Source organism: Lemur catta, chromosome 18, assembly GCF_020740605.2.
Source record: "Lemur catta isolate mLemCat1 chromosome 18, mLemCat1.pri, whole genome shotgun sequence".
NCBI classification, from domain to species: Eukaryota; Metazoa; Chordata; class Mammalia; order Primates; family Lemuridae; genus Lemur; species Lemur catta.
In genome coordinates, this window is record NC_059145.1 from 19,598,954 (window position 1) to 19,614,787 (window position 15,834).

At 39.8% G+C, this 15,834-nt stretch overlaps 1 protein-coding gene across 1 annotated transcript in view; it reads left to right on the top strand.

Annotated features, from left to right (window-relative positions):
* The first annotated feature begins 2,169 nt into the window (after nucleotides 1-2,169).
* SHQ1 (SHQ1, H/ACA ribonucleoprotein assembly factor) overlaps nucleotides 2,170-15,834 on the top strand; it is a 92,799-nt gene continuing 79,134 nt past the window's right edge. Inside the window, exons 1-4 of the mRNA XM_045530769.1 lie at nucleotides 2,170-2,451; nucleotides 6,834-6,898; nucleotides 8,404-8,526; nucleotides 9,281-9,444. Coding sequence (XP_045386725.1) covers nucleotides 2,309-2,451; nucleotides 6,834-6,898; nucleotides 8,404-8,526; nucleotides 9,281-9,444 — 495 coding nt within the window. The 5' untranslated portion in view covers nucleotides 2,170-2,308. The remainder of the gene's footprint in view (nucleotides 2,452-6,833; nucleotides 6,899-8,403; nucleotides 8,527-9,280; nucleotides 9,445-15,834) is intronic.

Here is a 15,834-nt window from a genome sequence, read left to right on the forward strand (position 1 = left end):
TAAACAAAGTAACAGGGCACATAGAAATATATGTAGAAACATAAAAGGGTTTGCAATGATAGCTAGAAAGATAACCTTTGGGGAAGCAGGAGAGAGAACCGAAGTTGTATGGCAGTCAAAGGGAACTTTATATTTTCTAAAAAGAAGAATGAATTTATAACTTGTGTAATTTACCACTAATTAGAAATGCAAAAATAAAGAGAACTATTGCTTGCAAAAACAAAAACAACTCCCCAAACAACAAAACCTTGTATATAGTTGCAACTATCAGTATTTTGTGATACAGAAGATGCAATGTATATTTCTTATAAATAACAGCAGCACTGAACCATAGTCTGTTTTTCCGTGTTGCAATCCTGCATGTGTGGGCATGTGTATTTCTGAACACGTAATAAAGTATGCAGGAAATGTACAGCTCCAGTTTGTAAAGTCCTTTCAATTAGAGTTTCCTCCTGGATAGCATAGCTTGTTCAGTTAATTCTCTGGCATTAATAATTTAAAAATATTAATGCTTGTGACCTACAGGAATGAGGTCCCAAGGTAGATGTAAAGATTCTTTCCAGAGAAGCTAATTTGGAATAATTTAGTCAAAGGTCTATCTCAAGGGACCTTTTGAGGGCTTTACTAATTCCAGGTTGGCATCGATTCATTGTCAATATTGAGTGCCTATTATTTGTAAGGCTCAGTGTGGTATAAAGCAGGCAGGCTTGGCCTCAGAAAGTGAAACAAAGGGAATAGGTGGTAATATTGAAGTGAGTCAATTCTGTAGTAGCTTACAGCCTAGGCCTAGGAATAAGATTCACTTGGGTTTCAATCCCCATTGCACCACTTACTAGCTGTGTGATCCTGTGCGAGCCAAGGGGATATATAATGGCTACTTCATAGAGCTGTTGGGAGGGGAAAATGTGATCATTGTAAAGGGTTTGCTGCAGTGCTGGCGCATAGTAACTATTCAATTAATGTTAGCTCCTCTTAATATTTTTTTCTGACTCCTAATTAAGTTTCAAGACTGTTTCCTTAGAATCATAAAAAATAGGATGTTGCAAAGGCTTTTGAAGTTATCTGGTTATCTCCACTGTCCTAGGAGATGACTTCCATTCCTTTTCCACCAACATTTAAAACAAGGAATAAATACCACAACTGTACTCTTCTAATTACTGGTGGAATGACAGGAAATAAAATCAGAGGGAAGGCCAAGGGAATATGTAAGGGAAGAGGGAGACTAGTGGGAGAGGCATTAATAGAGTATGAGGAGCACAATCTAAAGGGAGAAAATACAGGAAAGGCAAATAAGGAGAAAAAGAAAAGATGGCATCGGACAAGTGTAAAGAGAAAAGTGAGAAAAAAGGAAAGAAGGAAAAATACAGAGGGGCCTTCAATGCCGGCACTGACACGGTTTAAGCTTCAAACGTTTCGAATTCTGATCATTGTAAGGTGTACATATTGCTTCACCTCTTGGAGCCCAGTTTTCTTTTGGAGTTTGTAGTGTAGATTAAATGAGATTAGTAGGAGGGACACTCTGTTAATGAGAAAACTATTCAAATGAGGGATTAAGAATGAGAGAGGAATCTGCAGGAAAAGAGAAGTGGGAAGAGTGGGAAGAAGTGGGGGAGGGAGAGAGAAAAGAGAGAGAAGGGGAATTGTTGACAAGGCAGGTGAGAACTAAGGAAAACCACAGTAACGGTGCCGCTGTGGCTACTGTGGTGACTTCTCCAACACATCGAGTGCTGACAACTTGACAACTTGCCAGGTACGTTGTTAGACTTCTACATGCATAATTTCATGTTATCCTCCTAGCATCTCTATGGGGCTAGAATCTAGTATTATCCTCATTTTATAGAAGAGATATCTGAAGCAGAGAAAGGTTTTGTAACTTTCCTAAGGTCTGTGGGAAGTGGTGGCCGGGAAGGGATTCAAACACATGTCTGTCTATATGCAAAGCCAGTGCTGTTAAAATCATCTCTAAGAACCTCGAAAGAGGCTTTCTGGGTCTAAGGTAGACCCACTCGTCCAGATTCTTCCAAGTCATCCCCCAGGTTCAACTCCAGCGCCCAAGCGCCACTCGCCACGCCCTTTCTCTTCCCGGTCGTTTTGAAAGCCCCACCTCTTCTCTGACAGCGTCCGTCTCCATGGAGATAGGCGTGGGGTGGGACTTCCTGCCTCACGCCGGAGCACTTCCGTCTCGAGCCGGAAGCGCCGTGGCTAACGGGACAGGTCTCGGCGCGTGGGGAGTTGTTGGAGAGTTTAAGTGGCAGGACCGCGGCGCCGGTGAGAGTGAGCGTCTCCGGCACTTGCGTCCGGCTCGGCGATGCTGACCCCCGCGTTCGACCTCAGCCAGGACCCGGACTTCCTGACCGTCGCCATCCGCGTGCCCTACGCCCGGGTCTCCGAGTTCGACGTCTACTTCGAGGGGACCGACTTCAAGTTCTACGCCAAGCCGTACTTTCTCAGGCGAGTTCGGGGTGCCTGGCCGTAGGCGAAGCGTATTTGGGGGAGTCATTCATCAGACAGCTGCTTTTTTAGGGAGGATGAAAGATCGAGGGAGCAGTTCTCGATTTAACGAATGCCTTTTTCCGTGATTTCCGCAGCTGCTTTTGGTGCTGAGGAAGTGCCCTCGTCCAGGCGTGTGTTCTGGGTTCTGCAGAAGCCCATTCCCTTCTTAAACCTTTCTGGACTCCACATTCAGGAGATTGCAGAACACTTTAAAACGTGGCGTTTGGACCGTGCCAGTTTTCCGGTTTCTGTCCTGTCAGTCTGGTTCTTCTCGCTTCCTGACTCGTTCTTTCTTTCCAGTGGATGCGCGGCGCTCTCTGCCAGCCTCTCCTGCCCGGGGATGGCGCGCGCTGACGTGCTCGCTCACTTCCCAACCGATCGGTCCTTTTGACTTTTCCCAGCGCACCTTGTTCATCAACCTCTTGGCTGGCTGCTCCCGACTTCCTGAAAGTCTCCCCTTCTCCCCTTGACACCCAGTTAGCCTAGTTCTGCTTCCCCGCTGTCTGCCGCGTCACTGTTTGGTTTTACCGCTTAAGTGTGTTTGTTTCTCTAAAGTCTTCGTCAGGTGCCGTCAGCACTTGTAGGTTTAGATTTTTCTCTTTGCAGAACCATAACTACGTAGTAGCAGCTGACACTGATCACTTTCAGTGTGGTGGGCAAGCAGTGCCGTTCAGTGCATTATCTTACCTAACTTTGGCAGCGATCCTTGGAGATGGGCACTACTATTAACCCCATTCTACAGGGGCCACTGCCAAATTATTCTTCCTAAAACATTACCAATCCCTTGTCCTCTCCTTTCTGACTAGATAAAATCCATGCTCCTATTTATTTTTCTCAAGTGTAGCTCCAGGCTACCTTTCCTGCCCAAGTACTTTTTTTTAAAAAAAAAAAAAAACAACAGTTTTGTTTTATTAAAACCAATTCAGTTCACACATATTCTTTAAAAAAAAATTTCAAAATCTACTACATCTTCGTACCTTAATATGCAATTGGAAAAACATTTTACTTCTAAAATTGAAAATGTTCGTAACTATAATGCAGAGGAGGAGTATTAACTTTGAACACCTACCTCTGATATTACTTACAACACTCTTATATGTCAATCACAAAGATTGACATAACTGGAGAAAGATATAATCTCTCTCCAGTTAGATTTTCTTCATGCATCTTACATTTCGGTGTCCTTAATATTCCTGGGAAGAGTATATGAATGATGCCCACCTAATTTAGAAGGACCTTTCGTAGTTTTAATTCAGCAACAATTTACCACATGGGATGCCCAAGTACTTTGTGATACATACCTTCCCCTTCAGTCAAGCTGGTTCCTTCACTGGGCTTAAACCAGTGTGCTGAAATTTCCATTATATGATAACTTACCTACTTGAATGTACTGCACTTTCTTGTTTCTTTATTCATTTATCCCTTTGATTTATTTATTGGACTTCAGTGTTGGGATCATAGTGCTCAACAAGGCAAAGTCCTGCCCTCATGTAGTTTACATTCTAGTGGGGAGAGAAAAACAGTGAACTAACAATGTAACTACAAATTGTAGTAAGTGCTATGAAGAGAAAGAAGTGTACTGATATAGAATGAAAAGGGGCCCATGTTTATATGAAGTGGTCAGGAAAAGCCTTTCTGAGGAGGGTATATTTAAAGCAAGACATGAAGAATAGGAAGAAGATGATTATGGTGGTAGCAAACATTTATTGAATTATTACTCCTACTCCAGGCTAATGCTTTATGTGGATCATCTCATTTGATTTTAGCACAGCCCTGCAAAGAAGGTTTTATTATTTACCCATTGCTGTGGACTGATTATTTGTGTCCTCCCCTCCCCCTACAAATTCCTATGTCAAAGCCCTAATTCCACATGGTGTCATTTCTGCTTTATTATATTCATCAAAACAGCCCCAGGGCCTGCTGAATTTTAAGGGGACATAGACCCCAAGATTGGGAAGAGTGATGTGAGATGAACAATCTTTGGAAATTCAATTTGCCACATTCCTCTCCTTGAGGAATTGAGAGTTTAGCTGGGAAGGCAGATCTATAAACAAATATGATTTCCCGTGCAGTAAGAATTTAATCCTATGCTTATAAAGAGTTTAGGAGAAGGGAGTTGGTAAATAATAGCTCACATTTTCTGAATGCTCACCTACTGTGACAGCCACTAAGCTCTTTGCATTCTCATTTTATTTTCATGGTAACTCTGATAGGTACTGTTATTTCTCCTTTTTTACAGATGAGGTATTATGATTCTTGAAGTTAATTAACTTATCCAAAGAAAGTTAGACAGCTGGTAAATGGCAGAGTTAGGACTTGATTCAGATTCTGACACTAAAGTTAGTGTGTTTGTAGCCATTATAACAAACTAATTTATCCACAAACTGACTCCTTATTCTGGGCTTAGAGGGGATCTTGTTTTGAAAACGCCTCATAGCTGGAGGAAACATTGGACTCAAAAGCAACTAAGTTGTGAAGGCCTGAGCCTTTTGGGTCTGCTAAGTGTTTTTGTTTTTAATTACATTTAGTAGCAAGCAAAAGGGGGGCACAGAAGGAAAGGAGGCTCAAATTTTAAGTTTGGAATAGAATGGAGTAGACCTAATATAACCTACTGATGAATCTAAATTATCTAGGCAACATTAGGCAGCCATAGAAGCTTTTTCAAATAGAAAAGTGACAATCACATTTCTGTTTTAGAAAAATTCTTTTGGGGCCTTAGTGTGGAAGACTGAACCAGGGTAAAACCAGAAGCAGGGAAATCACTTCATTTCCTTTAGTACAAAAGATGGGGAAATCCCTGTATAATAATAATGAGATTTTAGAAAAATTCTTTTGCTTTCTGCTTTTTTTTTTATAAGTAGCAATTTGCCTGATATAAGCAATTGGTTTTGTGTTTCTTTGTTTCTCATTATCTGGCTTTTTCTTCTTCTTTTTGGAAACCAATTAATATGCTTTTATTGAACACCTGCTGTGTAAGGCACCAGGTATATAAATAATTCTCTTATTCATTAATAAGGGGGAAGTACAGATTGAGTATCCCTTATCTAAAATTTTGAATTTTAAAAAAAATTTTGGAATATTTTCATATACATAATGAGATATCTTGGGGATGGGACCCAAGTCTAAACACAGAATTCATTTAGGTTTCATATACATCTTATATATGTAGCCTGAAGGTAATTTTATACAATATCTTTAATAATTTTGTGCATGAAACAAACTTTTGACTGTAACTGTCACGTGAGGTCAGGTGTGGAGTTTTCCACTTACTACCACAGGTGTCATGTCGATGCTCAAAAAGTTGCGTATTTTGGGCCGGGCGCGGTGGCTCATGCCTGTAATTCTAGCACTCTGGGAGGCCGAGGCGGGTGGATCGCTCGAGGTCAGGGGTTCGAGACCAGCCTGAGCAAGACCCCATCTCTACTAAAAATAGAAATAAATTATCTGGACAACTAAAAATATATATAGAAAAAATTAGCCAGGCATGGTGGCGCATGCCTGTAATCCCAGCTACTCGGGAGGCTGAGGCAGTAGGATCGCTTAAGCCCAGGAGTTTGAGGTTGCTGTGAGCTAGGCTGATGCCACGGCACTCACTCTAGCCCGGGCAACAAAGCGACACTCTGTCTCAAAAAAAAAAAAAAAAAGTTGCATATTTTGGAGCATTTCAAATTTTTTATTTTCAAATTAGGAGTGTTCAACCTGTACTATTATAACAATAGTGATAACTAATATTTACTGTGGCTTTTCTTTTTCAGTATCTATTTTAATGGTGCCTGGGGTTTTCAAATAGAAAGATGAGTCATCTCTAATTTCTACTTTCTTAGTTGGGGAGGGAATCTAACTTATTTTGTTTGTTAAAATGTAAAAGAAATACTTAGAAATTTCCCTTGAAAGTAACTGATAAAATTTTTTTATTTTATTTTTTTCCTTTTTTGGAGACAGGATCTTGCTCTGTTACCTGGGCTATAGTGCAGTGGCATCATCATAGCTTACTGCAACTTCAAACTCCTGGACTCAAGCGATCCTCCTACCTCAGCCTCTCAGGTAGCCAGGACTACAGGCCAGCCACTACGCCCAGGCACATGCCACCACACCCAGCTAATTCTTCTATTTTTTATACAGATGCGTCTTGCTGTGGTGCTCAGGCTGGTCTCAAACTCCTGGCCTTAAGCTATCTTTTTCCTTTGGCATCCTAAAGTGCTAGGATTATAGGTGTGAGCCACTGTGCCTAGCCAAAAATGATTGATAAATTTTGATGGGTAAATATATACCATTATTGATAGTAACTTATGTCACATTGTAATATAAGGACTTCATGAAGCCTTGTGTTAAATCTGCAGATTAACGCTTCCTGGAAGAATTGTTGAAAATGGAAGTGAGCAAGGGTCCTATGATGCAGATAAAGGTATTGCCTTTGGCATTTTTGTTAGTTTTTTCTTTGGCTGTTTCATGTTAGAGTATCTACAGAATAATTTTTGAAGATACTATGGGGACCTTTAGATATCTTGCAGGTGCAATCTGTTCCTGCCACTCTTTGTGGTTTCTGAATGTCCAGTGCCGGTTCTTTGTGGATCATTTGACACTTAGAATTTTCTCAGTTCTTTAAAGTATTTCACAACAGTCTTCAATGTAAAATTAAATTAGTTAAATACTCTGGTTCAATTTCCTAGAAGTACTTCTCCTATATTTAGTAGATGTTTAAAAGTAAAAATTAGAATGTGTGAGATGATTGACTATAAAAAATGTAAATGATTTATAAGCTTCTGAATGGAATCTTTCCTGTACAATTTTCAAACTTGAATTTTAATAACAGTTAAGTGAGAGAGAAACTGTCCATGGGTGGCATTTAAAGGCTAATTGAATTTTCTTCTCATGATTGATAAGCCCCTCATTTCAGCTAGCCATGAAACCATTTATTTTCCTTTTATAGAAGCTACTGGCTTCTTTGTCATTGGATCTGAAATAAGAATAACTTGTGTACTCTTGTGTAATTTATTGAATGAATATTTATTGACCTCAGTGAACTAGGCTAAGGCAGGGATGAAAGAGTTAAACAACAAAGTTCTAACCCATGATGCTATGTAATTAATGTGATAATGAAGTATTAATGAAACTGCCTTTCTGGGTAGTAAATCTGCTTTTAATTGCAGGTAGGTTGCTTATTGAAACAAAGTTATTAAATTTTAAAAGTACACAGAAGTTAAGGAAGTTTGTATATGTGAAAGTATTTGGATTGAGTTGTATTTGACATGTTGGAGTACAGTTCAATACACTGAACGAGGTAAAATGTTTTAAAATGTAAGAGTAGTAAGTAATGTATTAAGTTCCCAGGGGAGCCTAGATGAGGTTGATAAACCCAGTCAAGAAGAAAGAAAAGAAATACATAGACTTTGAGTCTGCCATAGACAGACTTTAGGATTATATCTCTTGACATAGCGAAGAAACCTTATCAAGCTATAGTGGCTTTATTTAAGATTATGTGTATTTTTAAAACTGCTACCATTCTCCATTGGATTAGATATTCTGAGTTTTCTTCCTTGGCTAGCAATACATACTTTTAGTAACTATTGGTTAATTTTAAGCCATTACCTGCTCAGGCCATTGATTTTTAGAAGTTTTGATTTGGAATTTTAATATTATCAGTAGGTGAAAGTGATATTATGTAAGACTAAAGCATTTTGTGTCTTTAACAGATGAATTTTTTATATTAATAGAAGGGACAGCTTCTGAAAAGCCCTGTTTGAGCCTTTTTTGATCTTGACTTGCATTCACTAAATCTATAATAAAGGCATAATTTTGGAACTCTATGAAAAAGAGTTATGTTTTACCAAGATATATATTTCTTAGGTATATTAGTGAAGTCATTGAATATTTTAATCTGTCTAAGCATAAAACAAATTTATCTTCAAGGAATTTTTACCATTCGATTGCCCAAAGAAACTCCTGGCCAGCATTTTGAGGGGCTGAACATGTTAACTGCTCTTCTGGCACCAAGAAAATCCAGGACAGCAAAACCACTTGTGGAAGAAATAGGTACGTTTATTGCAGTTGGGAGGAAATAAAGATAAATAAGAGTATTTGGAATGCTACGTGTTTCTAGGGGAAATGGGATATAGCGAATAGGAAATTGAAGAAAATACTTTAGGTGATAAGGCAGTCATGTGAAGATGTGAAAATAGCTCATTTGGTGATGTAATTAAAAGACATAAAGAACCCTATTGAACCAGGAGATTAGTCACATTTTTGGACTAGTTAAAATAGCATCTTATCTTTGGCAAAATATTAGCCTCTTTGAGTTAAGATCAGAATTACATAAAGTGAACACTACCTAGGTGAAAAAATGGAACATTTCCAATGCTCTGGAATCCCACTCTGTGTCTCTTCCCTGTTACTTGCCCTGTCTCCTCTTCAAGTTAACCACTGTCCTCTGTTTTGCCTGTTATTGAGTTGCATGTATAATGCATACATTATGTGTTCTTTTTTATCTGGCTTTTTTGTCTTAACATTATTTTTGTGAGATTTATCATATTGTAGCTGAAGTCTATTTTCATTGCTATCTAATATTCCATTGTATCAACATACTACATTTATTTATACCTCCTCCTATTAATGGGTATTTGGATTGGTCCCATTTTTGGCTATCATGAATAATGGAGCTGTGGATATTCTTAAACATGTCTTTTGGTGCATATATGCAGACGTTTTTTTCTATTAATATATTCTTTCTTCCCCTAGTTGTAACTAGGAAATCCAATAACTTAAAAAATTTCATATTTAACACATTTAGGTACTCCTGAGATTTCTGAGGAAGTAGATGATGATGATGATGATGAAGGGTTTGATTGGGAAATTGAACAGACACCCTATGAAGAGGTATCAGAAAGTGCTTTAAATCCGCAGTGCCACTATGGATTTGGAAACTTACGATCAGGAGTGGTTCAGCGGTTACAGGTATGTTGTCTTTCTGGAACATCTTGGCATATAAGGTTTTCCCATTTGGATATTTTAATTTCAGTTCTGCTTACACTTGGTGGTTTTTTATAATGATTATAGGAGACGATATATTTAGAGCACTGAGCACATCTCCTTGCACACAGTCATTACATAGATGTTCATGTCCTTCCATTTTCTTGGCTGTTCTGCCCAGCCTTACTGCTCTTACAGATGTCCCATGGCTTTCATTTTTCTCCCCTTCATTCAGTATTCTGGACATGAAGTTTCCAAAATACAAAATGTAACCCCTCTCTCCTCATGCTTCTTGGAAAGCCTTATGTTTTATACCTTTGAAAAATGAAGATCATGTAGTTATGGCATGATGTCTCTTCTGTTTTTTATATAAATGAGATGGAATATTCCTGATGAGAATGAGATTGTGTGTTTTGATCAAATTGTTTAGTTCTTGGTGTACACGTAGGCACCGTTGTCTATTTATTCTTGATGGAGAGTGAATGTACTCTCTTATTAAAACCTGATCATTTGTCAGTTGGGATAAAAGAACATGATATTACCTTCCCTTCCTCAAACAGCAGGGGAAATTTTACTACATTTTAGGTTTTTAGGAGATTGAAATGACTGAAATGGAGAGGAGAGATTTTGTACTATCTGTACATAAAATGTTTCGTAGAAAACACATTCCCTGAAATGTTATGTGATGAAAGTGTTTGCAAACTACTCACTTGGAGTCTTAATTTAAAACTTTCTTTCGGCCGGGCGCGGTGGCTCACGCCTGTAATCCTAGCTCTGGGAGGCCGAGGCGGGTCGATCGCTCGAGGTCAGGAGTTCGAGACCAGCCTGAGCAAGAGTGAGACCCCGTCTCTACTAAAAATAGAAAGAAATTATCTGGCCAACTAAAAAATATATATACAAAAAAATTAGCCGGGCATGGTGGCTCATGCCTGTAGTCCCAGCTACTAGGGAGGCTGAGGCAGTAGGATCCCTTAAGCCCAGGAGTCTGAGGTTGCTGTGAGCTAGGCTGATGCCACGGCACTCACTCTAGCCCGGGCAACAAAGTGACACTCTGTCTCAAAAAAAAAAAAAATAAATAAAACTTTCTTTCGTGAAAGAAACAGGGATGCACCATTCTTTTACTTTATCCCTGATTGACTAGAGGATGCTAAGCCTGTTTAGAATGTGGTTTATCATAGTAAGACATATTTGAATCTACCAAGAAAAGGTAAAGGACCCAAGTTCTGGTCCTACTTCTACCTCTATTTGGATTTGGGATACCACGGTAATTATTTGAGCACAGGTAAGTTTAATCTCCTCTCTGTAAAGTGGGAATAAATGTGCTCACCTACTTTATAAGGCTGTTTTGAAAATTTAAAGAGATACTGCATGTGAAAACTTAGAATGCTATAAAGACTCCTGTCTTTGAAAAACAAAATGCTCTCAAGATTCCTTAAAGGGAACAAAACTGGGATTTACTTAGGAGCAAATAATGCCAATGAAACAGCCTTGCTTCTAAAAACTTAGGCGTGTTTCTGCTGAATTATGTTCTGCCCATATTCTCTCTGCCTGATCATATTCCCTGGTGATCTCTGAGGTAGTTAGAATAGAGTCAGTTTTCTCTACAGCACGGACTACAATGAATGGGTCTCAATTGTTTGGCCAAGAGCTAGTTTGTGGTCGGTCTGTTTCGGGCTTGCTGATCTAAAGCTATAAATGAATGATAGTAAATGTCACACAAGTTAAGTACAGATTGTATATTCAGATTAAAAGTGCTTCCTGAGGCCAGGAAACTTGATTTCTTAATTGCTGCTGCTATGTAGGGGAGATCCTCTTGAGGGATTTCTGACAGGTTGTGGAGATGCTGCAGGAATGCCCTAATGTGAGCCTAGGCCGAGTCCCTTCTAGGTCAGAAATTCTTAGAACTATTGAAAATGTTCACTAAGTAAGTAATTAGATTGATTTTTAAAAAGTTGCTATGAAGTATTCTTTATATCTTTTTGAATATCTTAGCTAATATATCAAATACCTAGATCCCTATTTCCCAGCTTAAAAAATCAAACCTTACTAGTGTAATTGAAGCCTCCTGTCTATCCCTTCCTAATTACATCCCTCTATTTCCCCATCAGAAATGAACCAGTGGATTTGATGTTTATTATTCTGAGCATTTAGCTTGATAGTCTAAAGTCATTAGACTCTTCAAATTTTAATTGAATGAACATTGCTTTTCTAAACAATTTGAATGTATATGTCCTAATGTAGGGGGAAAAAGCTGAGCATATGGGACAATTCTAAGAGTTTTGTAATGTAAATAGTATACTACTTGTCGTATAGGTTTATAGTCCCATATGTGCAATACTGGGATTACAAAAAGTTCTGAAAACTAAAAGTTTTTTTTAATATTTAATTTGGTGGCAAAACCTGATCTAAACTGATGTGTTTTTTTGTTTTCTTTTGTTTTGTTTTTTTGAGACAGGGTCTCATTCTGTTGTCTGGGCCAGAATGCAGTGGCATCATCATAGCTCACTGCAATCTCAAACTCCTGGGCTCAGGAATTCCTCCTGCCTTGGCCTCCTGAGTAGCTGGGACTACAGGCACGTGCCACCATGCCTGGCTGATTTTTTTTTATTTTTTGTAGAGACAGAGTCTTGCTATGTTTCTTAGGCTGGTCTCAAACTCCTGGCCTCAGGTGATCCTCCCACCTCAGCTTCCCAAAATGCTGGGATTACAAGTGTGAGCCACCATGTCCAGCTGATGTGAGTTTTTTAATAGTTTTTTTTTTAGTTCCACTTAGTGTGCATATTCAAAAATTTTGGTGTAGAAATGGTAATGTATATGGATATGGGGTGCTGCCCCTGACTTCTTAGAGTAGGTTAAAAAATATGGTGTATGTACCGTATTACCTCTCTAAACTCAGTCTGAATCCTGAAGCTCACCTTGCTCTAGGGGTTTTGGATCGCACCGTGCTGAGTACTTTGTGTGCATCAGCTCAACATTACTATTTCATCCAAGCACCATCACTAGTATTTGTGGACATTTTACCAGTAGGCAAACCAATAGACAAATGTAGTCTTTAAAGAAATTATGTTTTCTTACATGAATTAAATTTAAGGGCCATGGTGTCCTTAACAATTAGGGAAATTGTCAGACTTTCAGAAATCAAATGTAAACCAAAATCCCGAGAATTCAAGGATACCCTTTTAGGGCATTAAGGTAAATGTTTTATGAGATATTGCCACAAAAATCTTACGTAATTGGTATTACTTGCAGAGTTCTTCTGCATTTATAGCTGCTCAGTTTACAGCAGTCATAACCAGTAGTTAAAAACTGAATGATCCTGTAAGATTAATAATTATCACCTTTTTTCTACGAGTAGAGCAGCTACAAGAAATGATTATCACACAAATGAGAGATTTTTAGAACGTTGCTTTTAATTTAAAATGGTTTTAAAAACTTCACCATTTTCTCAAATAGTATTTTCACATGAGTTTAGTTTCTCTAGTTCTGCCTTTGGATGAAGAAATACTCATAAAGTTTCATTGGCTACTCATATTTTACCAGTATTTTTACAGCCTCTTTTTTCCCTTTCCATAAATGAAAAATGACTTTATTTTCTCTGAGAACAAATGCAATATAGATTCCACTATAAAAATATAATACAAAGAAGAAAGTAAACAATCATTCATAATCCATAATTCCGATACCCAGGTATCTTCTCTTCATTTAACCTTTTACAGGGGCCTTTCATATCTTTATCTTTCCAACCTTTTAAACAGGGTTTGCTTGTGAACTTCTGTATTTTATACTGATGATGGGAAGAAAATAAAAATATTTCTGCTGAAATAAATTCTCTCTCAACATTCTTCCCTCTACTCCCCATACACCCCCCTCCCCACCCCCTCTTCTTTCTTTCCTCTCTGAAATTGCTGCCAGCTACCAGGGTGCCTTTGGAAGACTGCCCTGGCTGCTCAGAGTCAGGGCTTCACAACAAGCTCCTGGCGGTGGTAGCTGCCAGCAGCAACAATCCTAGAGTCTCTGGGCGCCAGCCCAGCAAGCTCCTGGGACCACTGCTGCCAGCAGCCACAGGACACCAGGCTTGCTGGCCCTCTCCTTCCTTTGGCTACACCGGGGCACCGGAGGCCATTGTTTCCAGGAGACCGACAGGTCAGATGTCCACACAGCTCTTCATTTTCTGTCTGGATTGTCTCTGTCTTATCTATGCCTAAGCTTATATAAGCCTGATTTAAATCCTGCATGACCTTTTCTTGGCGATCTCCATTTTAAATAGCTCTAATAACAAGTAGCTGTAGCAATTCTTTAAAAATAAAACAGAATCCTTTTCTTCCTTCTGTAGTTTAACTTTTTTCATCCTCTTTTCTTCCTTGCCTTTGGTTGATCCATGCCTTAGACTTCTAAACCCCAAGCTAACTTAGCTTTTCAGTTTGTTTCAGTTTCTCTTTAGGGTCCAGTTGAGCCGGGCCAGTGTGTGTGATTGTACATAGAACAAGCCTGAGTAGGGCTTGCACTGCTGTGAACATTCATGTTCTACTTTGTACATGTTGCATGACTATGTGGAGGCCTTGAGTCTGGAGGCTGGGGGAAGAGGAGGGAGAGAGGAAAGAAAGCTGCTTTCTTATTGGCCAGTTCTCATTCCTGTGAGGGTGGGGACCTTGGCTGCTTGTTAATTACTGGATCTTCACTCCAGCACCCAGAACAGTGCCTGCCCCACAGCAGGCCCTCAAACACTATTTGCTGAATGAATGATTTAATACTGGACTCTAGGCATAGTTCTGGGGATAGAGTGAAGAAGCAGCTAGATGCGACCCTGCCCTCATGGAACATTCTAGTGGGGAGACAGATAGTAATCAGATAAATGACAGATAAACAGGATAATGACATAGTTACAGGTGAAGGAAAAGGAGGGGATAATGTGAGACACTGAGGGGACGACTTTGGTTAGGATGTCCAGAGACGGCCCCTTTGAGAAGGTGACATTTGCACTGACTTCTAAATGATGAGAAGGGCATTATAAATGCAAAGGCTCAGAGCTGGGACTGAATTGACGTGTTCCAGAAATGGAAAGAAGTCTACTGTGTGGCTTGAGCGTGGTTGAGCCAGAAGGGGAAGGTAGACATGCGGTCAAAGAGCAAGATGGGCTGGACTGTGCAAAGCAATGGTAAGAGTCTGGGTCTATTCTAAGTGCAGTTAGTGTTTTGAAATCCCTGGGGGCATGTCAGTCCATTCATCCTCTGAAATAGGGAGTTATCTTTGAGGACTTACAGATTATACCCCATTTATGACTTTATGTCTGGTCCAGGTGAAATAATGAAGTAGAACGTTTTAATCCTTTTTGTTCGTTTAAGTCGTTACTAGTGAGTGAGGAAACTGAAGTGGGGGGAGGATACGTACTCTCAGTAGGAAGTTAGCCAGTGAGTAACAGGGAACCGCGGTGGAAGAGGGAGGCATAGAGAAAGGAAACCGACATTATTGAATGTGTTAAGCCATGTGCTTGTGCCTTACTTGTATTATGTCATTTAATCCTCACAACAGCCTGTGGTACCCCTCCCCCTAAAAGATGTCCTCGTGCTTATCAGAACCCGTGAATATGTAACCTTACATGGCAGAAGCTACTTTGCAGATGTGATTAAGCATCTTGAGATGGGGAGGGTATCCTATATTTTTATGTGGGCCCAATCTAATCACAGTGTCCTTATAGGAGGAAGGTAAATGGGTAAAAGTGAAAAAGAAAGAAGGCCACGTGATGATAGAAGTCCAGAGAGGAAAGGCATTGTGATGTGGGGCTACAAGCCAAGGAATGAGGACAACCTCTAAGGTGGAAAGGGCAAAGAAACAGATTCTATCCTAGAACCTCTGGGAAGGAATGCAACCCTTGATTTTAGCCCAGTGGGGCTGATTTTGGGCTTCTGACCTCCAGAACTGTAAGGCAGTAAGTTTGTGTTGTGTTAAGCCACCAAGTTTGCGGTAGTTTGTTACAGCAAAGAAAACAAGAGGAAACTAATAGGGCTGTGATAGAGGTGTCACGGGGCTCATTTTACAGTAAGGAAGCTGAGGTTTGGAGGGGCTGCACAATTGACTGGAGCTGGGGTTTAGATCCAAGTTTGTCTAACTCCAGAGTCACTCTTTCTACGTCGTCAAGCTGATTTCAGAAGTGTGTGAGTGGGAAAAGGGAGTCTGCAGGCTAGGGAAGTCTTTGGACCAAGGAGGAGGAAAGAAAGGGGGTGACTCTTGGTTGCTGGGGAGAGGGACTTGGAGTCCATGGGCAGGAAATGGTTCTCGTAGTATTCACCTAGCTGAGGCAAGTCTGGTGAATACATGACATTATCTCCTCTCCCCCAAGGACTTCATGGGTGCCCTTTCCCAGCCCTCCCAGCTGGA